This window comes from Pristiophorus japonicus, chromosome 1 (assembly GCF_044704955.1).
Source record: "Pristiophorus japonicus isolate sPriJap1 chromosome 1, sPriJap1.hap1, whole genome shotgun sequence".
Taxonomy (NCBI): domain Eukaryota; kingdom Metazoa; phylum Chordata; class Chondrichthyes; family Pristiophoridae; genus Pristiophorus; species Pristiophorus japonicus.
In genome coordinates, this window is record NC_091977.1 from 356,429,435 (window position 1) to 356,455,105 (window position 25,671).

The 25,671-nt window shown below is 43.6% G+C and overlaps 1 protein-coding gene across 2 annotated transcripts in view; it reads left to right on the plus strand.

Moving 5' to 3' along the window:
- Positions 1-25,671, plus strand: part of rad21b (RAD21 cohesin complex component b) — an 81,120-nt gene that overhangs the window by 21,059 nt on the left and 34,390 nt on the right. For both annotated transcript variants that reach the window (XM_070890709.1, XM_070890716.1), the window contains exons 2-4: positions 16,413-16,590; positions 22,106-22,235; positions 24,759-24,858. In XM_070890709.1, coding sequence (XP_070746810.1) covers positions 16,447-16,590; positions 22,106-22,235; positions 24,759-24,858 — 374 coding nt within the window. In that variant the 5' untranslated portion in view covers positions 16,413-16,446. The remainder of the gene's footprint in view (positions 1-16,412; positions 16,591-22,105; positions 22,236-24,758; positions 24,859-25,671) is intronic.

The window sequence follows — 25,671 nt, forward strand, 5'->3', positions numbered from 1 at the left end:
GACATCGGTTCCGGTCCTGCCCCAGTGCAGACCGTCCAGTTTGTACTGGTCCCACCTCCCCCAGAACTGTCCAATGTCCCGGGAATTTGAATCCTTCCCCCTTGCACCATTCCTCAAGCCACGTATTTATCTGAACTATCCTGCTTTTCCTACTCTGACTAGCACGTGGCACTGATAGCAATTCTGAGATTACTACCTTTTTGAGATCCTACTTTTTAATTTAACTCCTAGCTCCCTAAATTCAGCTTGTAGGACCTCATCCTGTTTTTTTTACCTAATATCGTTGGTACCTATATGCACCACGACAGCTGGCTGTTCACCCTCCCCCTCCAGAATGCCCTGCAGGTGCTCCAAGACATCCTTGACCCTTGCACCAGGGAGGCAACATACCATCCTGGAGTCTCATTTGCGGCTGCAGAAATGCCGATCCATTCCCTCATCTGCACACTTCTTAAGCATGCCCCCTACATTGAAGTCTAAATCATTGATCTGTACCACAAAAAGCAAGGGAGCTAGTACCATGCCCTGTGGAACCCCACGAGAAACAGCCTTGCGGTCATAAAAACATCTGTTGACCATTACCCATTGCTTCCTGCCACTGAGCCAGTTTTGGATCCAACTTACCACTTTCTCTTGGATCCCATAGGCTTTTACTTCTCTGACTAGTCTGCCGTGTGGAACCTTGTCAAATGTCTTGGTAAAATCCATGTAGACTACATCAAATGCACTACCCTCATCAACCCTCCTTGTTACCCCCTCAAAATTCAATCCGGTTAGTCAGACACGACCTTCCATTACCAAATCCATGCTGACTGTCCTTGATTAGTCCATGCCTCAGACTTTTTCCAATAATTTGCCCACCTCTGATGCTAGTCTGACTAGCCTATAATTACTCAGTCTATCCTTTTCTCTCTTTTTAAACAATGGTACAACATTAACAGTTCTCCAGTCCTCTGGCACCACAACTGCAGCCAGATAGGATTGGAAAATGATGGCCAGAAACTCTGCTATTTCCTCCCTTGCTTCTCAACAGCCTCGGATAGATTTTATCGCGACCTGGCGATTTATCCACTTTCAAAGATGCTAAACCCATTAATATTTCTTCTCTCTATGTTCATCTCATCTAATATTTCACACCCCTCCTCCTTAACGACAATGTCTGCATCACCTCTCGTGAAGATGGACGCAAAGCATACCCACATCTTCCACCTCCACACACAGATTAAGAACATAAGAATTAGGAACAGGAGTAGGCCATCTAGCCCCTCGAGCCTGCTCCGCCATTCAACAAAATCATGGCTGATCTGGCCGTGGACTCAGCTCCACTTACCCGCCCGCTCCCCGTAATCCTTAATTCCCTCATTGGTTAAAAATCTATCTATCTGTGATTTGAATACATTCAGTGAGCTCGCCTCAACTGCTTCCTTGGGCAGAGAATTCCACAGATTCCACAACCCTCTGGGAGAAGAAATTCCTTCTCAACTTGGTTTTAAATTGGCTCCCCTGTATTTTGAGGCTGTGCCTCCTAGTTCCAGTCTCCACAACCAGTGGAAACAACCTCTCTGCCTCTATCTTGTCTATCCCTTTCATTATTTTAAATGTTTCTATAAGATCACCCCTCATCCTTCTGAACTCCCAACGAGTAAAGACCCATTCTACTCAATCTATCATCATAAGTTAACCCCCTCATCTCCAGAATCAGCCTAGTGAATCGTCTCTGTACCCCCTCCAAAGCTAGCATATCCTTCCTTAAGTAAGGTGACCAAAACTGCATGCAGTACTCCAGGTGCGGCCTCACCAATACCCTGTACAGTTGCAGCAGGACCTCCCTGCTTTTGTACTCCATCCCTCGCAATGAAGGCCAACATTCCATTCGCCTTCCTGATTACCTGCTGCACCTGCAAACTAACTTTTTGGGATTCATGATTTTATGTTTTAAAGTTTAATTTGTTTTAATTGCCGGTGTTTTTAGTGTCCCCTTCCCTTTTATAGGGGGCACTGGGGAAAAATTGTGATTTTAGTGCCCAAAAAAAAAACCAAAAAAAGGAAAAAAAGGGCCTTGTAAATGTCTGGTGTGTCACCCAGGTCGGGTGGCACGGTTTAATGTGTTTTGTTTTGCAGATAAACTCCAAAAAGAGTTTCATGCACAAGGACCCCCAGGTCCCTCTGCACCGCAGCATGTTGTAATTTCTCCCCATTCAAATAATACTCCCTTTTACTGTTTTTTTTTTCCCAAGGTGGATGACCTCACATTTTCCAACATTGTATTCCATCTGCCAAACCTTAGCCCATTAACCTATCTAAATCTCTTTGCAGCCTCTCTGTGTCCTCTACACAACCCGCTTTCCCACTAATCTTTGTGTCATCTGCAAATTTTGTTACACTACACTCTGTCCCCTCTTCCAGGTCATCTATGTATATTGTAAACAGTTGTGGTCCCAGCACCGATTTCTGTGGCACACCACTAACCACCGATTTCCAACACGAAAAGGACCCATTTATCCTGACTCTCTGCTTTCTGCTAGCTAGCCAATTCTCGATCCATGCTAATACATTTCCTCTGACTCCGCATACCTTTATCTTCTGCAGTAACCTTTTGTGTGGCACCTTATCGAATGCCTTTTGGAAATCTAAATACACCACATCCATCGGTACACCTCTATCCACCATGCTCGTTATATCCTCAAAGATATAACCTTTGTTCTCTAATAGACCCTATTCTTTAGTTGTCCCCTTGCTCTTTTATGTATTTATAAAACATCATTGGGTTTTTCTTAATTTTATTTGCAATATTTTTTCATGCCCTCTCTTTACTTTCCTTATTTCCTCTTTTTAATTTCACTCCTGCACTTTCTATACTCCTAGGCATTCTACAGTATTTAGCTCTCGGTATCTGACAAGCTTACCTTTTTTGCCTTATCCTATCCTGTATGCCCTTTGACATCCAGGGGATCTCGATTTGGGAGTCTCATCCCTTTTCTTTGTGGGAACATATTTGCCTTGAACTGTGAATGTTTAAAATGTATAGAGACATAGAATGTTGATTCCTGGATTCTTTTACCTCAATCTGATTCAGTAAAATTACTGAGTCGAATACCTCTTGTGCTTTGAACAAAGCAGTCTTTATTTTACCGGCCGGCAAGACTTTTCAGAAAGAGGATATACATTCTCGATCGAGCGTACACACTCCCTACGGATAAGTGAAGTTACATCGTAAAGCGACAACAGTTATACATTCTCGGCAAAAGACAACAAGATAGGGCTAGAGTGACATCCGAGTTCAACCTATCTCTTTTGGTCACTCATAAGCCGACCTAAGTATGGTCTGATTTTAAACAAAGACCTTCTATTAATGTTTCAGGTTAATAACATGATTTAATAAGACCTTGAGGTTTTTCTGCAAGCTGTGGGTTTTGTTTCAATATGTGTTAATGTTGTAACATTTCGCAGTCTCGAGTCCGAGATGTCATGGCTATTCCTCCATGAATTCTTTGTTAGCTTATACTGTCCCTATACAATTCCCACGTTCTCAACTTCAATGTCTCTCTACATTTAAAACATTCACAGAACCCTCACTATCTCCTCCTTGAATGCCTCCTACTGCTCTGACAAGTAGATGTTTCCAGTCCACTTTTGCTCAATCAAGTCTCGGCTGAATAAAATTGGCCTTTTCCCAATTGAGATCTTTCACTCCTTGTCTATCTTTGTCCTTTTCTATAACCCCACTAACTGAATTATGATCACTACAACCAAAATGCTCTCCCACTTATCCTTTCCCCTTGCCCAGTTTCATTCTCTAAAACAAAGTCCAGAACCACCTGCTCCCTTGTTGGGCTTCCTATGTGCTGGCTAAAAAGTTCTCCTGAATGCATTTGAAGAATTCTAGGTCCTCTATACCTTTTTACACTGATTCTATTCCAGTTAATAATTGGGCAGTTGAAATTCCCTACAATTACTACCCTACTATTTGCTCTTCTGTCTTCTTCTGACTGTTTGGGGGTCTATAGTACACTCCCTGTGATTGCCTGTTTTTAGATCTTCAGTTCAAACTATATGGCCTCATTTGATCCTTTTAACATCATCCTTCCTCATAGCTGTAATTGTTTCTTTAACCAATATTGCAACCCCCTTTTTTTAAATCCCCCTCTATCTTCTTGAGCTGCCATTCCTGCCCTCCTTTCAACCATTTTTCAATAATAGCTATATCAACATGCTTCAACGTGTCTTTCTGTGCCCTCAGCTCTCCTGCTGTCTTCACTAGACTCCTTGCATTGAAGTATATATTATTAAGCATTGCCAAACTGCTTTGTTATCTATTTTCTAGCCTTTGTACCCTCTGCTTTCCATTTCAGCTTTGCTTCTCTCCCTTCTGAATCTATGTCAGGTTCCCATCCCCCTACTACGTTAGTTTAAACCCTCCCCAACAACACTAGAAACTCACCCCCTAAGGGGATATTGGTTCTGGCACTGTTGAGATGCAACCTATCTTGCTTGTACAGGTCCCACCTCTCCCAGAACTAGTTCCAATGCTTCTAGAATCTAAAGCTCTCCCTTCTGCACCATCTCTCCAGCCACACATTCATCTACTCTATCTTACTATTTCTGTACTCACTAGTGAGTGGCACCGAGAGTAATCTGGCATTTACTACCTTTTGAGGTCCTGCTTATTAATTTCTTTCCTAGCTCATTAAAATCTGCCTGCAGGACCTCATCTCTCTACCTACGTCATTGGTACTGATATCGACCACGACCTCTGGCTGTTCACCCTCCCCCCTCAATGTTCTGCAGCCGCTCAGTGACATAAGAACATAAGAAATAGGAGCAAGCGTTGGCCATTTGGCCCCTCGAGCCTGCTCCGCCATTCAATACCATGGCTGATCTGATCTTGGCCCCAATTCCACTTTCCTGCCAGCTCTCCATAACTCTTGACTCCTCTATAGTTCAAAAATCTGTCTATCTCCACCTTAAATATATTCAATGATCCAGTCTCCACAGCTCTCGGGCTGGAGAATTCCAAAGATTCACAACCCTCCGAGAAGAAATTCCTCCTTATCTCAGTTTTAAATGGGTGACCCCTTATTCTGAAACTATGGCCCCTAGTTCTAGATTCTCCCACAAGGGGAAACATTCTCTCTGCATCTACCCTGTCAAGCCACCTCAGACCCTTCATTCTTCCAAACTTCAATGAGTATAGGCCCAACCTCCTAAACCTTTCTTCATAAGACAACCTCTTCATCTCAGAAATCAACCTAGAAAACCTCCTCTGAACTGCCTGAAGAACACAATGCAAGTATATCCTTCCTTAAATAAGGAAACTAAGTGTGGTCTTGAACGCCCTGTGCAGTTGTAGCAAGACTTCCCATATTTTATACCCTATCCCCATTGCAAAAAAGACCAACATTTCATTTGCCTTCCTAATTACTTGCTGTACCTGCTTGCTAACTTTGTGTTTCATGTATAAGGACCCCAAGATCCCTCTGTACAGCAGCATTTTCTTTCCATTTAAATAATTTGCTTTTTTATTCTTCTTACCAAAGTGGATAACCTCACATTTTCCTTATACTCAATCTGCCAAATTTTTGCCCACTCACTTAACTATCTATATCCCTTTGCAGATTCTTTGTCCTCCTCACAACTTGCTTTCCCACCTCATCATCATAGACAGTCCCTCGGAATTGAGGAGGACTTGTTTCCAGTCTTAACATCAATTCTTAGGTGGCTGAACAGACAATACGAGAACCGCAGATTCTGTCACAGGTGGGGCAGATAGTCGTTGAGGGTAGGGGTGGGTGGGACTGGCTTGCTGCACATTCTTTCCGTTGTCTGCATGCTCTCGGCGATGAGACTCGGTGCTCAGCACCTTCCTGGATGCACTTCCTCCACTTGGGGCGGTCTCTGGCCAGGGACTCCCAGGTGTCAGTGGGGATGTTGCACTTTATCAGGGAGGCTTTGAGGGTGTCCTTGTAACGTTTCCGCTGCCCACCTTTGGCTCGTTTGCCATGAAGGAGTTCCGAGTAGAGCGCTTGCTTTGGGAGTCTCATGTCTGGCATGCGAACAATGTGGCCTGCCCAGCGGAGCTGATCAAGTGTGGTCAGTGCTTCAATGCTGGGGATGTTGGCCTGGCCGAGGACGCTGATGTTGGTGCGTCTGTCCTCCCAGGGGATTTGTAGGATCTTGCGGAGACATCGTTGGTGGTATCTCTCCAGTGACTTGAGGTGTCTGCTGTACATGGTCCATGTCTCTGAGCCATACAGGAGAGCGGGTATCACTACAGCCCTGTAGACCATGAGCTGCTTGGCAGTTTTAAGGGTCTGGCCGAAGGCTGCACTGGCGCACTGGAGGCGATGTTGAATCTCGTCACCACTGCCTGCTCTTGTTGATAGGAGGCTCCCGATGTATGGAAAATGGTCCACATTGTCCAGGCCCGCTTCGTGGATCTTGATGACTGGGGGGGCAGTGCTGTGCGGCAAGGACAGACTGGTGGAGGACCTTTGTCATACAGATGTTTAGCATAAGGCCCATGCTTTCGTACGCCTCAGTAAAAATGTCGACTATGTCCTGGAGTTCAGCCTCTATATGTGCGCAGACGCAGTCGTCGGCCATGTACTGTAGCTCAACGACAGAGGTTGGGGTGGCCTTGGACCTGGCCTGGAGACGGCGAAGGTTGAACAAGCTCCCACTGGTTCTGTAGCTTAGTTCCACTCCAGCAGGGAGCTTGTTGACTGAGGTGGAGCATGACCGCAAGGAAGATTGAGAAGAGGGTTGGGACGATGACGCAGCCCTGTTTGACACCGGTCCAGACGTGGATTGGGTATGTAATGGACCCATTGGCAAGGATCACGGCCTGCATATCGTTGTGGAGCAGGCGGAGAATGGTGGTGAACTTTTGGGGCATCTGAAGCAGAGGAGGACGCTCCATAGACCATTGCGGTTGACACTGTCAAAGGCCTTTGTAAGGTTGAAGAAGGCCTTGTATAAGGGCTGGCGCGGTTCCCTGCATTTTACCTGCAGCTGTTGAGCTGAAAAAATCATGTCCGTTGTGCCCCGTAGGGAACGAAATGCGACTCCGGGAGGAGCTCCTCAGCCTCGGGGAGAAGACGGTTGAGGAGGACTCTAGCGCCGACTTACCCAGTGGCTGATAGCAGGGAGATTCCTCTGTAGTTGCCGCAGTCGGACTTGCTTTCCCACCTATCTTTGTATCATCAGCAAATTTGGCTACAGTACACTTGGTCCCTTCATCCAAGTCATTAATATAGATTGTAAATAGTTGAGGCCCAAGTACTGATCCCTGTGGTACCCCACTGGTTAGTCTGCCAACCTGAAAATGACCCATTTATGTCGACTCTGTTTTCTATTAGTTAGCCAATTCTCTCTCCATTCTAATATATTACCCCCAAACCCATGAGCTCTTATCTTATGCAGTAGCATCTTGGGGTGCCACATATCGAATGCCTTCTGGAACTCCAAATTCACTACATCTACTAGTTCCCCTCTATCCACGCTGCTCGTTACATCCTCAAAGAACTCTAGCAAATTTGTAAAACACTATTTCCCTTTCATACAATCAAGCAGAGTCAGCATGTTTTATTATGATTTTCTAAATGTCCTGCTACTACTTCTGTAATAATGGACTCCAGCATTTTCCCAATGACAGATGTTTGGCTCGCAGGTCTATAGTTTCTTGCTTTCTGTCTCCCTCCTTTCCTGAATAGGGGCATTACATTTGCATGTTTTCCAATTCACTGGGACCTCTCCAGAATCCAGGGAGTTTTGGTAGATTGCCACCAATGCATCCATTATCTCTGCAGCCACTTCTTTTAAGACCCTAGGATGCAGGCCATCAGGTCTAAGGGACTTGTTTGCCTTTAGACAATACCCAGCTCTACCTCTCCGCTACTTCTGTCGACCCCTGCGTTGTATCAAAATTGTCAGATTGCTTGTCCGACATCCAGTACTGGATGAGCAGAAATTTTCTTCAATTAAATATTGGGAAGACCGAATCAGAAATTTACAGCACAGGAGGAGGCCATTTCGGACCATCATGTCCATGCCGGCTGACAGAGCCGCTCGGCCCTCGGTCAGCAGCCCTGAAGGTTACATGTAAACCTATGAACAATGGCGGAAAGGTAAAGAGCACCCAGCCCAACCAGTCTGCCCCACACGACTGCGACACCCCTTATACTGAAACATTCTACACTCCACCCCAACCGGAGCCATGTGATGTCCTGGGAGAGCCAAAAACAAGATTTAAAAACCCAGGCCAATTGGGGGGAAAAAAATCTGGAAAATTCTTCTCCGACCCATCCAGGCGATCAAAATTAATCCAGGAGATCACCCTGGCCGTATTCGATTCCCTGCAGTACTTAGCATTGTATCTGCGCTGGCCAACAAGAGGTTATCGAGTCTAATCCCAATTACCAGCTCTTCGTCTGTAACCCTGCAGGTTACGGCTTTTCAAGTGCACATCCAAGCATCTTTTAAATGTGGTGAGAGTTTCTGCATCCACCATACTTCGAGGCAGTGAGTTCTGAAGCCCACCCCCCGCCCCCCCCAAATCCCCTCTGAACCTTCCACCAACCACCTTAAAACTATGTCCCCTTGTAATTGACCCCTCCACCAATGGAAATAGGCCCTTGCTATCCACTATATCCAGGCCCCTCAAAATTTTGTACTTCTCTGAGGTCTCCTCTCAACCTCCTCTGTTCCAATGAGAACAAACCCAGCCTATCCAATCTATCCTCTTAACTAGGATTCTCCATTCCAGGCAGCATCCTAGTAAATCTCCTCTGCACCCTCTTCAGTGCAATCACGACCTTCCTATAATATGGCGATCAGAACTGCACACAGTACTCCAGATGTGGTCTAACCGAGTATTATACAGTTCACGCATGACATCCCAGCTCTTGTATTCTATGCCTCTGCTAATAAAGGCAAGCATTCCGTATGCCTTCTTAGCCACCTTATCCACTTGGCCTACTACTTTCAGGGATTTGTGGACAAGCACTCCAAGGTCGCTTTGTTCATCTACACTATTAAGTGGCCAACCGCTTAATGTGTATACCCTTTCCTTATTAGCCCTCCCAAAGTGCATTACCTCGCACTTCTCCAAATTAAATTCCATTTGCCACTGCTCTGCCCACCTAACCAATAGGTTGATATATCATCCTACAGTACATGACTTTCCTCTTCATTATCAACCACACAGCCAATTTTAATGTCATTTGCAAACTTCTTAATCATACTCCCTATATTCAAATCTAAATCATTGATATATACCACAAAAAGCAGGGGACCCAGTACTGAGCCCTGCAGAACCCCACTGGAAACATCCTTCCAGTCATAAAAACATCCATCAACCATCACCCTTTGCTTCCTACCTCGAGCTAATTTTGGATCCAACTAGCCACTTTGCCCTGGATCCCATGGGCTTTAACCTTCTTGGCCAGTCTACCATGTGGGACCTTATCAAAAGCTTTGTTAAAGTCCATATACGCTACATCGTCCGCACTACCCTCATCGACCCTCTTGGTTACCGCCTCAAAAAATTCAGGTTAGTCAAACACTATCTTCCCTGAACAAATCTGTGCTGACTGTCCCTAATTAATCCTTGCCTTTCCAAATGCAAATTTATCCTGTCTTTCAGGATTTTTTCCAATAATTTTCCCACCACTGAGGTTAGGCTGACAGGTCTGTAATTACTCGGCCTATCCCTTTCTCCCTTCTTAAACAAGAGTACCACAATTAGCAGTCCTCCGGCACCATGTCCAAATCCAAAGAGGACTGGAAAATGATGGTCAAGGCCTCTGCTATTTCCTCTTTTACTTTGCTCAACAGCCTGGAGATGCATTTCATCCTGGCCTGGGGACTTATCTACTTTCACAGCTGCTAAACCCCTTAATACCTCCCCTCTCTCTATATATTTATTTGATCCAGAATATCTCGCTCCTCCTCGAAAGCAGTATCTGCATTGCCCCTTTCCTTTGTGAAAACAGATGCAAAGTATTTGTTAAGAACCCTCCCAACATCTTCCGGCTCCATACAAAGATTACCCTCATGGTCTCTAATAGACCCTACCCTTTCTTTAGTTATCCTCTTGCTTTTAATATATTTAAAGAACATCTTTTGGGGTTTCCTTAATTTTACTGGCCAAGCATTTCTTGTGCTCTCTCTTAGCATTCCTAATAACCTTTTAACTTTGCCTCTTAACTTTCTATATTCCTCTAAAGATTCTATAGTATTTAGCCTTTGATATATGACATAAGCGTCCTTTTTTTTCTTAATCCTCTCCTGTAAGTCCCGAGACATCCAGGAGACTCTAGAATTATTTTTCCCAGCCTTTTTCTTTAAGGGCACAACTTTGGCCTGAGCCTTCCGAATCTCCTCCTTAAATGCCTCCCACTGTTCCGACACTGATTTACCCACAAGTAGCTGGGTCCACCATGGCCAAATCACTCCTTAACTTAGCAAAATTAGCCGTTCCCCAATTCGGAACTTTTAGTCCATGCCTATTGTTGTCTTTATCCATAACCAACTTGAATCTGACTGAATTATTTACCCAAGTGCTCTCCCACTAATAACCCTTCAACCTGCCCAGCTTCATTCCCCAAAACTACATCCAAGACCGCCCCCTCTCGTGTTGGGCTTGCTACATACTGATTAAAAAAGTTCTCTTGAATGCATTTTAAGAATTCCGCATCCTCTATACCCTTCACATTAAATTTGGATAGTTAAAATCCCCTACTATTACTACCCTATGGTTTTTGGATCATAGCAATTTGTCTACATATTTGCTCCTCTATCTCCCTCCCACTGTTTTTGGGGGGTCTATAATACATGCCCAGCAGTGTGATCGCACCTTTTTTATTTTTCAATTCAACTCGTATTGTCTCATTTGATGATCTCTCTAATATATCATCCCCCCCCCCTCACCGCTGTAATATTTTCTTTAATCAGTACCCCCCCCCCCCCTTTCTATCTTGTGCAAAAGTTCTGTAACCAGAAATATTGATCTGCCAAACCTGCCCCTCTCTCAGCCACGTTTCTGTAATGGCTATAATGTCATACTCCCAAGTGTCTACCTGTGCTTTTAGCTCATCCGCCTTATTCGCTATACTCCTTGCATTAAAGTATATACCATTCAGCACAGGAAGACCTCCTTGCTTACTACATACTAAACCCTGTTTCCTCTGTCTTACAGATTTGCTTTCTAGATTCTTGCTATCCAATTTCAGCTTTACTTCCTTCCCTTTTGAATTCGTTCTCATGTTCCCATCCCCCTGCCAAGCTAGTTTAAACTCTCCCCAACAGCACTAGCAAAACTCCAGGCGCTGTTGAGGTGCAACCTGTCCGGTTTGTACATGTCCCATCTCTCCCAGAAGCAGTCCCAATGCCTCAAGAATTTAAAGCCCTCCCTCCTACACCAACTTTCCAGCCACGTGTTCATCCTCTCTATCCTATTCTTATACTTATTAGCACGTGGCACCGGTAGTAACCCAAAGATTACTACCTTTTGAGGTCCTACCTTTTAATTTCCTTCCTAGCTCCCTGAGTTTTTCCTGTAGGATCTCATCCCTTATTTTACCTATGTCGTTGGTCCCGATATGGACCACGGCCTCGAGCTGTTTACCACCCCCACACCCCCCGCCCCGCCCAGGATGCACTGCGTCCGCTCTGACATCCTTGACCCTGGCACCAGGGAGGCACAAAACCATTCGGGGGTCACATCTACGGCCGCAGAAACTCCTGTCTGTTCCCCTAACTATAGAATCCCCTATCACTAGAGCTCTTGTTCTTCGTCCCTCCCCCCTGTGCAGCTGAGCCACCCATGGTGCCTTGGAATTGGCTCTGGCTGCACTCTCCAGAGTCACCATCGTCCTTAGGATACTCAGAAGTGAATATTGGTTTGAAAGTGAGATGGACTCACGGGGGGACTTCTGCGCTACTTCCCGAGCAACTTACTACATCTGGTAACAGTTGAAGCTGGAGACACCTCCTGCACACATGGTTGTCTAGGCTGCGCGAAGCGTCCAGGACTTCCCACATGCCGCAGGTTGTGCACGCCACGGGATTGAGCTGCACTGCCATCCCTCTAGTTAGCCTTGTCTAGTTTAAAATCTACTTAAAAAGAAATAGAGAAAAGAGAGCTATTTACCAACTCACCTCACCGGCCTCCGAACTCCCGACTCGTCTACCTCGGGGGCCTTGCCGATTCGTCGACCTCGGGGCCTGGTCGGCTCGCCAACCTCCCAGCTCGTCAGAATTGAAAATCTGTTTTGTATTACAAACTAATTAAAACCATCTGGCAAAGTTTGCATAGAATCATAGAAATCATAGAAACTTACAGCACAGGAGTCGTCCATTCAGCCAGTCATGCCTGTGCTGGCTGTTTGAAAGAGCAGTTGTGCTTTGTCCACATCCCTGCTTTTTGTCCATAACCCTGTTCCTCAATCAAGTAAGTGTCCAACTCGCTTTTAACATGATTTATGGAATTACCTTGCAACACCTTTTCAGGTCGAGCATTCCAAATCCCAACAACTGAGTGGAATAAAAACTTCTCGTCTCCAATGATTTTAAAACTATGACTTCTAGTTATTGACCCACTCGTCAGAGGAAATATTTTCCTTTACTTTCTCAAAACCTCTCATCTTGAAAATCTCTGAAGAAAGGAAATTGTTTCTTTGCCATACTTCCATTTTTGACAGCTCCCACCAGAATACCTGCTCCATGGGTGGCTGGTGTAGAGTCAAGCTTTTGGCAACATTATACTTCATCTGGTGCTTGGAGGCATGTGAAAGCAGCCTTCCTGTCACAAATACAATTGATGCCCTTTGAGAAGAGGGAGGGAAGATTCTTGACTCCTCGCTTGACAGCTTAATTAGTAAAGGTATTGCCCACCACAGTAAACATAACTTCCACATTTAATTTCTGGTCAGTGCTTAATTAGTTGATTTTAGCCAAGGCAGCAGTTGGGGTGTGACTGTTGGCGAGGGAAATTAAAATGAGGCAGGGTTTCCACTTCTGATTTTGATTGTTAGCCAATGTCCCCTGCGAGAAAGTGCTTGCATGTAGATATTTGGGTGAAGGCATGACTGGCTCCACTATGATGGTTGAAAATCCTAGCAACATTGAACTGTCTGGGCTCACACAAGGATTATGGCCATTTGGACAAGGGAGCAGAGGATGCCAGTTCCAGTCAATGTGTATCCCACCAAAATTCTATGTCTTCACAAATGGCAGGGAGAAAATCAGCCACAAAAACAATGGGATGGGGTAAATCGAATGTGGATATTTCCATATATACTGTGCTGTTAATGTGTTCGAGATGCACTGTGCCATTACAAAGTTTATATAATTTTTTCCCCCCGCCACCCCACCCTCCCCAATCACCATTTCCATTTCCTAGCTCGGGAGACTGGATGCGCTTGTTGTAGTACTGCCTCCTAAATCAACGAGTAGGAGGCACACATTTGTCACACAGTAGGAGGTTCATTTGTCAGCTTTCACATGTATGCTGTTGACTCCTCTCCGCCACTGCTCTTTACCCCTTCAATGCCTCTGTGTTGTGAGACTGTTTCTGACATTCATAGGAAAATAGAAAATAGGTAGAGGAGTAGCCCAGTCGGCCCTTCGAGCCTGCACCACCATTCAATATGATCATGGCTGATCATGCAATTTCAGTACTCCATTCCTACTTTCTCTCCATACCCCTTGATCCCTTTAGCCGTAAGGGCCACATCTAACTCCCTTTTGAATATATCCAACGAACTGTCCTCAACAACTTTCTGTGGTAGAGAATCCCACAGGTTCACAATTCTGAGTGAAGAAGTTTCTCCTTGTCTCAGTCCTAAATGGCATACCCCTTATCCTTAGACTGTGACCTCTGGTTCTGGACTTCCCTAACATCGGGAACATTCTTCCTGCATCGAACCTGTCCAATCCTGTCAGAATTTTATATGTTTCTATGAATTTCTTCTAAATTCCAGTGAATATAAGCCTCGTCGATCCAGTCTTCATATGTCAGTCATGCCATCCCGGGAATCAGTCTGGTGAACCTTTGCTGCACTCCCTCGATAGCAAGAATACCCTTCCTCAGATTAGGAGACCAAAACTGTACACAATATTCAAGGTGTGGCCTCACCAAGGCCCTGTACAACTGCAGTAAGTCCTCCCTGCTCCTATACGCAAATCCTCTCACTATGAAGACCAACATGCCATTTGCTTTCTTCTCCGCCTGCTGTCCCTGCATGCCAACTTTCAATGACTGATGTACCATGACACCCAGGTCTCGTTGCACCTCCCCTTTTCCTAATCTGTCACCATTCAGATAATCTGCCTTCCTGTTTTCGCCTCCAAAGTGGATAACCTCACATTTATCCACATTATACTGCATCTGCCATGCATTTGCCCACTCACCTAACCTGTCCAAGTCACCCTGCAGCCTCTTAGCGTCCTCCTCACAGCTCATACTGCCACCCAGCTTAGTGTCATCTGCAAACTTGGAGATATTACATTCAATTCCTTCGTCTAAATCATTAATGTATATTATAAATAGCTGGGGTCCCAGCACTGAACCTTCCTGTACCCCACTCGTCACTGCCTGCCATTCTGAAAAGGAGCCGTTTATTCCTTCTCTTTGCTTCCTGTCTGCCAACCAGTTCTCTATCCACGTCAATACATTACCCCCAATACCATGTGCTTTGATTTTGCACACTAATCTCTTGTGTGGGACCTTGTCAAAAGCCTTTTGAAAGTCCAAATACACCACATCCACTGGTTCTCCCTTGTCCACTCTACTGGTTACATCCTCAAAAAATTCTAGAAGATTTGTCAAGCATGATTTCCCTTTCATAAATCCATGCTGACTTGGACTGATCCTGTCACTACTTTCCAAATGCGCTGCTATTACATCTTTAATAATTGATTCCAACATTTTCCCCACTACCGATGTCAGGCTAACCCCTGTTTTTTCTCTCCTTTTTTTAAAAAGTGGGGTTACATTAGCTACCCTCTAATCCATAGGAACTGACCCAGAGTCTGTAGAATGTTGGAAAATGACCACCAATGCAGACTATCAGGCCCTGGGGCTTTATCGGCCTTCAATCCCATCAATTTCCCTTGTCTTGGGCGAGCCACCAATTCATCCAATTAAACATTTGGAAGTCCGCAGCCATTGTCTTTGACTGCTACAAACTCTGTGCTATTTCCACCAATTCCATCCCCTCTCTGGCCACTGTCTCAGGCCGAACCAGACAGTTTACAATTTTGATGTGCTGTTTGACCCCGATTTGAGCTCCCAACCCCATAATCCCCATCACAAAGACTGCCACCTCCGTAATATTGCCTTTGCCAGCCAATCTGCTGTAGAAACTTCTAGATATGACTATTCCAATGCTTTCCTAGCTGGCCTACCATCCTGCACCCTCTGTAAACTTCAGCTTGCCCAGAACTATTACCTTTTTTTATTCATGAGATATGGGCATCCGTGGCAAAGCCAGCATTTATTGCTCATTCCGAGTTCCCCTAATAAGTCGGTGCCTTAGCAGCTGCATTTTTTTTGTAGGTGTTCATACAACTGAGTAGTTTGCTAGACCACTTAAGGTACTAAGTTATGAGGACATTAGTGCAGATGGCAGCAGGAAGTTAAAAGAAACATAGACAGATTATGTGAGTCGACAAAACTATGGCAGATGGAGTTCAATGTGGGCATCTCGGAGGTAGTCAACATTGGACCCAAGAAAGATAAACTGATGTATTTTCTAAATGGTGAGAAAGGAGAAACTGTCGAGGAACAGATTTGGAAGTCCAAGTGCACAACTCATTAAAAGCCAGTCGACAGATACAAAAAGCAATCAAAAAGGCTAATGGAATGTTGGTCTTTATCTCAAAGGGGAGGAAGTTATTCTTCAGTTGGATAAATTCTTGGTCAGAGCCCATTTAGAGTACTGCGTTCAGTTTTGGACACAGTACCTCAAAGGATATACTGGCCTTGGAGGGGGTGCAACGCAGATTTTACCAGAATGATACTGGGGCTTAGTGGGTTAAATTATGAGGACGGGTTGCATAAACTTAGATAAAAACTGAAAATGCTGGAAATACCAGGTCGAGCAGCATCTGTGAAGAGAGAAACAGAGTTGACGTTTCAGGTCGATGGCCTTTCCTCAGAACTGACCGATGGATTAAATGTTGATTGTTTAAATTTTATTCTTGAAAGCATTGTTCCTTTTTTTTTTCTGTGTAACATTTTGAAAATCATTTTCTGGATTGTTTTAGGCCTCCATTATACATGTTAAAGATAAGCATGCTAGGTACTGTTGGATTTAGGGTGAGGAAATTGGGAAAAGAAAAAGTATATTGCGGTATTGTGTAATAAATGTGCAGCTTTCAGGTTATTGATGCCAATTTTCTTTGTCTAGATTTATGATCTTGTGCTGAAAGGTATCGCAGAAGATGTTTTACGCTCACTTTGTGTTGAGCAAGCGTGGGCCGCTAGCCAAAATTTGGCTTGCGGCCCATTGGGACAAGAAGCTCACCAAAGCCCACGTGTTTGAATGTAATCTGGAGAGCAGCGTGGAAAGCATAATTTCTCCAAAGGTAATTATTAATCTAATTGGGCACCTTTTATCTGTCAATTATTTGTAAATAAGATGAGTATTTAACTTGATTTTGTGAGTGTGTTTTTCCTCTGGTCGCACTTTCTGTTGCCAGAATTTTGCTATGCCAATGTGACACTGAGCAACACCTGTGTATATCATTATTAATGGTTAAATAGTTTATCTCCTTTGTTGCACATGGTAAGTTGGGTGGTCACTGTTAACTTTCAGCAATACCTTCATGTTGCTGTTTTTCTCTTTCTCTGCTTCTCTATCTTTTTTTTGCTTTATTTTCTTTACTGCTTCTCACAACCTAACTTTTTTCCCTTCATTCTGTCTTAATTCATTCCATTTTGGATGCGAGATGATGGTTAGTAATGTTGTGGCAGGCAAAGAGGCTACTAATGGTTGCAGGCTGCATTTGGGACAGGGTTTATTTTTTGAAAGTGCATTGTCTAATCTCCATATGAGCGGAGCATTGAACGAGAGAGATGCTTGGTTTATTATGGCTCTGCTCTTCTTCCCCTGCTGTCTCCTCCCTCCCCCCTCCTCCTCCCCTCCACACTTCCCCAGCCTCGTCCTCTGAATTCCTATAGCTCTCTGCTCTTTACTTTCCTTCCCAAAATGTCTTGTCTCTCAAAAGATATTATATCTCCGTTTTAACTTTGTTCTGACATTTTCTGTCCAATTAACTAACCAATGTTCTCCTAAAGTTACTTTCCGTCGTCTTCATTTAACAACAAAAGTGTTGTCTGCAATTTTGTTGTTTCCCTATATCCAATTCTAAATCATTTATATCTATTAAGAGCAACAGACTCAACACTGACCCCTAGCGGATACCACTGTTCATGTTCCTCCAATCTTAAAAAAACATATATGACTACTCTTTTCTGTCCTTTAACTTCCTGTTAACACTGCCATGCTTCCTTTTAATACTGTGTCTATTATGTTTATCAACAAGCTGCCTATATGGCACCTTATCAAATGCTCCTTGAGGCAAAACAGAGCGTATTTTTTTTTTAAACAAGTCTGTTAAATTTGTCAAACACGATTTATTTCAATTCCATGCTGAATCTTTTTACTCTCTTAGAAAGACATGGGCTTCAGTGTTGCATCTGTCAATTATCTGTCAGAAAGCTGTTAAACATTGGGAAACATAGAAAATAGATGCAGGAGTAGGCAATTCGGCCCTTCGAGCCTGCACCACCATTCAATAAGATCATGGCTGATCATTCCTTCAGTATCCCTTTCCTGCTTTCACTCCATACCCCTTGATCCCTTTAGCCGTAAGGGCCATATCTAACTCCCTCTTGAATATATCCAATGAACTGGCATCAACAACTCTCTGCGACAGGGAATTTCACAGGTTAACAACTCTCTGAGTGAAGAAGTTTCTCCTCATCTCAGTCCTGAATGGCTTACCCCTTATCCTAAGACTCTGTCTCCTAGTTCAGGACTTCCCCAACATCGGGAACATTCTTCCCGCATCTAACCTGTCCAATCCCGTCAGAATCATATGTTTTTATGAGATCTCCTCTCATCCTTCTAAACTCCAGTGTATAAAGGCCCAGTTGATCCAGTCTCTCATATGTCAGTCCAGCCATCCCTGGAATTAGTCTGGTGAACCTTCGCTGCACTCCCTCAATAGCAAGAATGTCCTTCCTTAGATTAGGAGACCAAAACTGAACACACTATTCCAGGTGGGGCCTCACCAAGGCCCTGTACAACTGCAGTAAGACTTCCCTGCTCCGATGCTCAAATCCCCTTGTTATGGAGGCCAACATACCATTTGCTGCCTTCACCGCCAGCTGTACCTGCATGCCAACTTTCAATGACTGATGAACCATGACACCCAGGTCTCGCTGCACCTCCTCTTTTCCTAATCTGCTGCCATTTAGCAAATATTCTGCCTTCATGTTTTTGCCCCCAAAGTGGATAACCTCACAATTATCCACATTATACTGCATCTGCCATGTATTTGCCCATTCACCTCACCTGTCCAAGTCACCCTGCAGCCTCTTGGGGTCCTCCTCACAGTTCACACCGCCACCCAGTTTAGTGTCATCTGCAAACTTGGAGATATTACACTCAATTCCATCATCTAAATCATTAATATATATTAAAGAGCTGGGGTCCCAGCACTAAGCCCTGGGGCGCACTCCACTAGTCACTGCCTGCCATTCTGAAAAGGACCCCTTTATCCCGACTCTCTGCTTCCTGTCTGCCAACCAGTTCTCTATCCATGTCAGTACATTACCCTCAATACCATGTGCTTTGACTTTGCACACCAATCTTTTGTGTGGGATCTTGTCAAAAGTCTTTTGAAAGTCCAAATACACCACATCCACTGGCTCTCCCTTGTCCACTCTACTACTTACATTCTCAAAAAATTCCAGAAGGTTTGTCAAGCATGATTTCCCTTTCACAAATCCATGCTTACTTGGACCAATCCTATCACTGCTTTCCAAATGTGCTGCTATTTCATCCTTAATTGATTCCAACATTTTCCCCACTACTGATGTCCTGTTTTCTCTCCCTCCTTTTTTTAAAAAGTGGTGTTGCATTAGCTCCCCTCCAGTCCATAGGAACTGATCCAGAGTCGATAGACTGTTGGAAAATTATCACCAATGCATCCCATATTTCGAGGGCCACTTCCTTAGTCTACATCCCAGAGTACTTATCAGGCCCTGGGGATTTGTCGGCCTTCAATCCCATCAATTTCCCCGACACAATTTCCCGCCTAATTAGGATATCCTTCAATTCCTTGTTCTCACTAGACCCTCGGTCCCCTCGTACATCCGGAAGGTTATTTGTGTCTTCCTTCGTGAAGACAGAACCGAAGTATTTGTTCAATTGGTCTGCCATTTCTTTGTTCCCCATTATAAATTCACCCGACTCCAACTGCAAAGTCCCTACGTTTGTCTTCACTAATCTATTTCTCTTCACATACCTATAGAAGCTTTTGCAGTCAGTTTTTATGTTTCCGGCAAGCTTCCTCTCGTACTCTCTTTTCCCCTCTTAATTAAACCGTTTGTCCTCCTCTGCTGAATTCTAAAATTTCTCCCAGTCCTCCGGTTTGCTGCTTTTTCTGGCTAATTTGTATGCCTCTTCCTTGGATTTAACACGGTCCTTAATTTCTCTTGTTAGCCATGGTTGAGCCACCTTCCCCGTTTTATATTTACTCCAGACAGGGATGTATAATTGTTGAAGATCATCCATGTGATCTTTAAAGGTTTGCCATTGCCTATCCACTGTCAACCTTTTAAGTATCATTTGCCAGTCTATTCTAGCCAATTCGCTCCTCATACCGTCAAAGTTACCTTTCCTTAAGTTCAGGACCCTAGTTTCTGAATTAACTGTCTCACTCTCCATCTTAATAAAGAATTCTACCATATTATGGTCACTCTTCCCCCCCAAGATTGTTAATTAGTCCCTTCTCATTACACATCACCCAGTCTAGGATGGCCAACTCTCTGGTTGGTTCCTCGACATATTGGTCTAGAAAACCATCCCCAATACACTCCAGGAAATCCTCCCTCACTGCATTGCTACCAGTTAGGTTAGCCCAATCAATATTTGGTGGCCTGTACACAACTCCCACTAGTGTTTTCTGCCCTTTGGTATTCAGTAGCTCCACCCATACCAATTCCACATCATCCAAGCTAATGTCCTTTCTTACAATTGCATTAATTTCCTCTTTAACCAGCAATGCCACCCTGCCTCCTTTTCCTTTCTGTCTATCCTTCCTAAATGCTGAATACCCTTGGATATTGAGTTCCCAGCCGTGGTCACCCTGGAGCCAGGTTTCTGTGACGCCAATCACATTGTATCCGTTAATTCCTATCTGCGCAGTTAATTCATCCACCTTATTCAGAATACTCCTTGCATTGAGGCACCGAGCCTTCAGGCTTGTCTTTTTAACACACTTTGACCCTTTAGAATTTTGCTGTAAAGTGGCCCTTTTTGTTTTTTGCCTTGGGTTTCTCTGCCCTCCACTTTTACTATTTTCCTTTCTATCTTTTGCTTCTGTCTCCATTTTATTTCCCTCTGTTTCCCTGCTTAGGTTCCCATCCCCCTGCCATGTTAGTTTAACTCCTCCCAAACAGCACTAGCAAACACTCCCCCTAGGACATTAGTTCCTGCCCAGGTGCAGACCGTCCGGTTTGTACTGGTCCCACCTCCCCCAGAACCGGTTCCAATACCCCAGGAATTTTAATCCCTCCCTGCTGCACCACTGCTTAAGCCCCGTAATCATCTGAGCTATCCTGTGATTCGTACTCTGACTAGCACGTGGCACTGGTAGCAATCCTGAGATTACTACTTTTGCGGTCCTACTTTTTAATTTAACTCCTAGCTCCCTAAATTAGTCTCGTAAGACCTCATCCTGTTTTTTTTTTACCTAATATGTACCACAACAACTGGCTGTTTACCCTCCCTTTTTAGAATGTCCTGCACCCGCTCCGAGACATCCTTGACCCTTGCATCAGGGAGGCAACATACCATCCTGGAGTCTCGGTTGTGGCCGCAGAAACGTCTGTCTATTCCCCTTACCATTGAATTCCCTATCACTATAGCTCTCCCACTCTTTTTTTCTTCCTGCCCTCCTGTTCAGCAGAGCCACCCATGGTGCCATGGACTTGGCTGCTGCTGCTCTCCCCTGATGAGTCATCCCCTCAACAGTACCCAAAACAGTGTATCTGTTTTGCAGGGGGATGACCGCAGTGGACCCCTGCACTACCTTCCTTGCACTGCTCTTCCTGTTGGTCTTCCATTCCCTATCTGGCTGTGTACCCTTTTCCTGCGGTAAGACCAACTTGCAAAACGTGCTATTCACGTCATTCTCAACATTGTGGATGCTCCAGAGTTCATCCACCTGCAGCTCCAGTGCCGCAATGCGGTCCGTCAAGAGCTGGAGGCAGGTATACTTCCCGCACACGTTGTCGTCAAGGACACCGGAAGCGTCCCTGACTTCCCACATATTACAGGAGGAGCATAACATGTGTCCGAGCTGTCCTGCCATGACTTAACCCTTAGATAAACTTCATTTGGCAACAACAATGCTAAATGTTACTTACTGATAAAGAAAAAGAAAAACTACTTGCCAATCACCAGCCAATCACTTGCCCCCTTGGCTGTGATAGCACCTTTCGATTTCTTTCTACTTTTTTGCCTTCTCTCCCTGCTGCAGCTGCACCGGCTGGCCTCTCCGACTCACAACCTCCTCGAGTGTGGGCCTTTTATAGGCCTCCGCCGACTCTGCTCCCTCAACTCCCGCCTCTCCGACTCACGAACTCGAAAATTTTGATCATCTCTCAAGCCCATCATAATAGAATTCTCTCTGAATGAAAGGAATCAAGTTCAAGTAACGATTACTCAAGAATAATTTAAAAATGATGCGCAGGATGACATTTTGACTCTCCTAGAAACAATATAGGAGAGATTGCTACATAAGATGCTTGATAGAGTCTGGAAAAATTGTTCAGTGTAAATAGTTTGTAACACATTGTCTTTTCCAGGTTAAGATGGCTTTGCGAACCTCTGGGCACCTTTTGCTGGGTGTGGTGAGGATTTATCATCGAAAAGCCAAATACCTTTTGGCAGACTGTAATGAAGCCTTCATAAAGATTAAAATGGCTTTCCGTCCAGGTAGGATATTGGTATTTTGTTTGTATACGATTTGTGATTTTGGTATTTTCTTAAATTGGAGGAGGGAGGTTATGGCAGAAATATTTAACCTTTTTAAAAAATCTTTGTGGGCTGCTTATGTGTGGAACCTCAGGAAGGCAAAATTTAAGTAATTGTTCCCATTAATTTTCATATGTCTTGAGGTACATATACCAACAGATCTGTGTTCCGATTTAGGATTTATCCGCAATTGAATCATTAGTGCAATGACAGCCCTTTCGAAACCTCCAAACTAACAAAATTGAAACAGGACAATGAACAAATAAGTAGAAGTGTAAAAATGACTGGGTTGCCTGGCCTTTGGAGGCTGGACTGCTAAGACTCGGGCCTATAGTTTGTGTCTCCTGTTACAATCACTCGTTTTGTTAGTTGCTGGTCTCAACAGAGCTACTATTTGTTTTTTCATAGTGAAGTTGAGGTACTCGAGCACATGATAGGAAAATTAATATTGGAATATTTCAGATTCTAATGAAACATTCCAATTCATCTACCACACCATTAGTTCGAAAGTTGAGAGTAGATTTGAGAATGTGCTTAATACTCTGTTGGGGGTGAAGAGACAAAAATGGGACAAACTTATTTCCATGACATTCCTTTAGTTCCAAAATCATCTGCCATGTTTTTTGATTATTATGCAGAAACATTGCATGTTTTCAACACTGGGTGATACCAAAGCAAATCATTTTTATTAATTTAAAAAAAAGAACATTATACATTCTGTAACTTTAGAATTATAACGTGCCCTTTATTTTTTTACTTTTGCTCCTCTCCAAACAGCAAGCAAGCAAATCTAAATTCAATTTTCTGACTAAAAGCTACAAAATCTAAAATTAGATTAAATAGGAAATTTAGCAGTGGTTTGGGTCTCACGAGTTCAACAGGTTGAATATTTACATACTCTCTGTACTTTGCAATGCTGAAGTCAAACTAAGATCAAGTTCAAAGCATGGAATCACAAGTACAGTAGCATAATAGTTATGTTACTGGACTAGTAATCCAGAGGCCTGGACAACTAATCTGGAGACACGAGTTCAAATCCTGCCACCGCAGCTGGGGAATTTAAATTCAACTAAATAAATCTGTAATAAAAAGTTAGTGGCCTAGAAATCCCGGGTAAACAACTGGGGGAAAAAAGAGAAAAAATGCGCATATGCGCACATACCTGTTCTTGCTGCGACCGCTCGAGATCCTGAGGCTTTCACTCCCTGCGCGTCGCAGCTCGTGCACATTGGGACGTTCGTAATCTGAAGCTGTGGAGTCACATGGCTCTGGGCAGCCAATCGAGGTACGGTATTTTTTCATTCATAATAATGGGAACTCCGTAAGTTGGAGTACCCATCATTATGAATGAGAAACCCTGCCCCAAACACCCAAAACACTAATTTAAAAAATAGAAAATATACACTACATATTTAAGATTCGTTTAAATTAAAGTTATTAATGTCTTTTTTTTTTAATTATCCGATTTAAAAAAAAAAAAAAAAAAATTTAACTTCTGGTTTTAAATAAACTTGCCGTAGTGGACAGAGTTTTTAAACAATACAATGTGTTTATTTAATTTTATTGTGTTTATGTTTTAAAACACTTGCGCCTGTAAAAGTAGGCTATGCACCTGCTTTTATCAGGTGCAAGAATTTTGCGGACATTTGCTGGGCAAGATATGGGTAAATACTGCAATCTTGCCCAAGCAAATGTCCTTGCTCCCAATCTGTGGATGATCTGTCAAGCTCCAGCTTGACAGATCGGAAAAGTCAGTTTTCAGCGTATGCATATTGCACGCTGAAAACCGGCTTTTCTGATACCTTCCCGGGTCCAGAGAGGCCCAGATTTCTACCCCAGTATCTGTAATGGTGCCATGAAATTACCGGATTGTCATAAAAACCCATTTGGTTCATTCATGTCCTTTTTAAGGAAGAAAATCTGCTATCCTTACCCAGTCTAGCCTATATTTGACTCCAGACCTACAGCAATGTGGTTGACTCTTAACTGCCCTCTGAGCTAACAGGCCACTCCGTTGTAATCAAGAAGGCAGTTCACCACCATGTTCTCAAGGGCAATTAGGAATGGGCATAAGTGCTAGCCTTGCCGGCAACATCCACATCCTGTGAATGAATTTTTAAAAAATTGGGTGAGAATGATCCCAGAAGACTTGCAAATTTTTGACCATATTCAAATTCATGAGCATCTTTATGCTTGTCTAATATGAGTACCATGAATTCATTTTGGGGTGGAATTTTAAAGGTTGCTTAATGCAGATATATACAGTATCTTAGCATAACTGCACCAAATAATGCGTTCATCCACTGGGACGTTAGTGGAGCTCGGCCCCCATATTCTAGTCGGAAAATTGTAATTGACAGTGCCCATGGGACACCTTGGTAATCTTGTCCTAATTTGACTATACTAATTTTGAGATGAGTAACGGTGGTTCATAGAATACTAGCTATTATATGAAATTGTCTAAATTTGACATCCCCATTATAGGTGTCGTGGATCTTCCAGAGGAGAACCGGGAAGCTGCATACAATGCTATCACTTTGCCTGAGGAATTTCATGATTTCGACCAGCCATTACCTGACCTGGAGTAAGTATTTTAAAATCTTCTTTTAAAGAAGTTAATATTCTTGCACACCATAAAATCATTTTACAATTGATTTGAAATCGAGCATAATTCAAAATGGCATCTTATGAATGACTAATAATGTAAAAAATGTAGTATTTTGAGTAAATGTACTGAGTGATGTAGGAATATACAACACCGACAAGGAAGAACTCCAATCCGCACTGATTTATTTTAGCCAATAGTGAACAATTGACCTTGGTGACATTGCTCTAGAGAGTAGAAAATTCAGCCTGGATTCCCAGTCTTAATTGTTATCAAGTGCGGTGGGGTCAGTGGGGGACACTGAATTATGCTTAGTTGTGAAACCTTCCATCTATAACCTGCTGAGATGTAGTATCTTGAATTCAAGTGAAGGAAAGCCAAGTGGCAAGGTGTCAACATTGCCTGTAAAACCATACCTTGGCACTTGTCCCTGCTTTAAGGAGAGGGGAAAAATATAATGGTTACCAAATATGATCTAACTGAAACTTTTTCTTCAGATAGGATATTGAGGCATAAAATTAACCTAGCTATATACACAGAGGCAGCAGACAATTGGTACAAGGTTGAGGTCCTGACAAAGCTTGCAAATGGAAAGGTATTTCACATTTTTAGAAGCCCAGAAAATCAAATACAGGTATTTAAAAATAATTTCAGGAGTGTTCTTTTCTGAGACCTGCAGGTCAAAAGTATTAACATTTTCACCATTTTTTTTTTCCCTCTGCTCACCTCTAATGACTGACTCCATTCTTGGGTATGGTTCCTTTGGTGTCGAGGGCCCTCCAGTATCGTGCC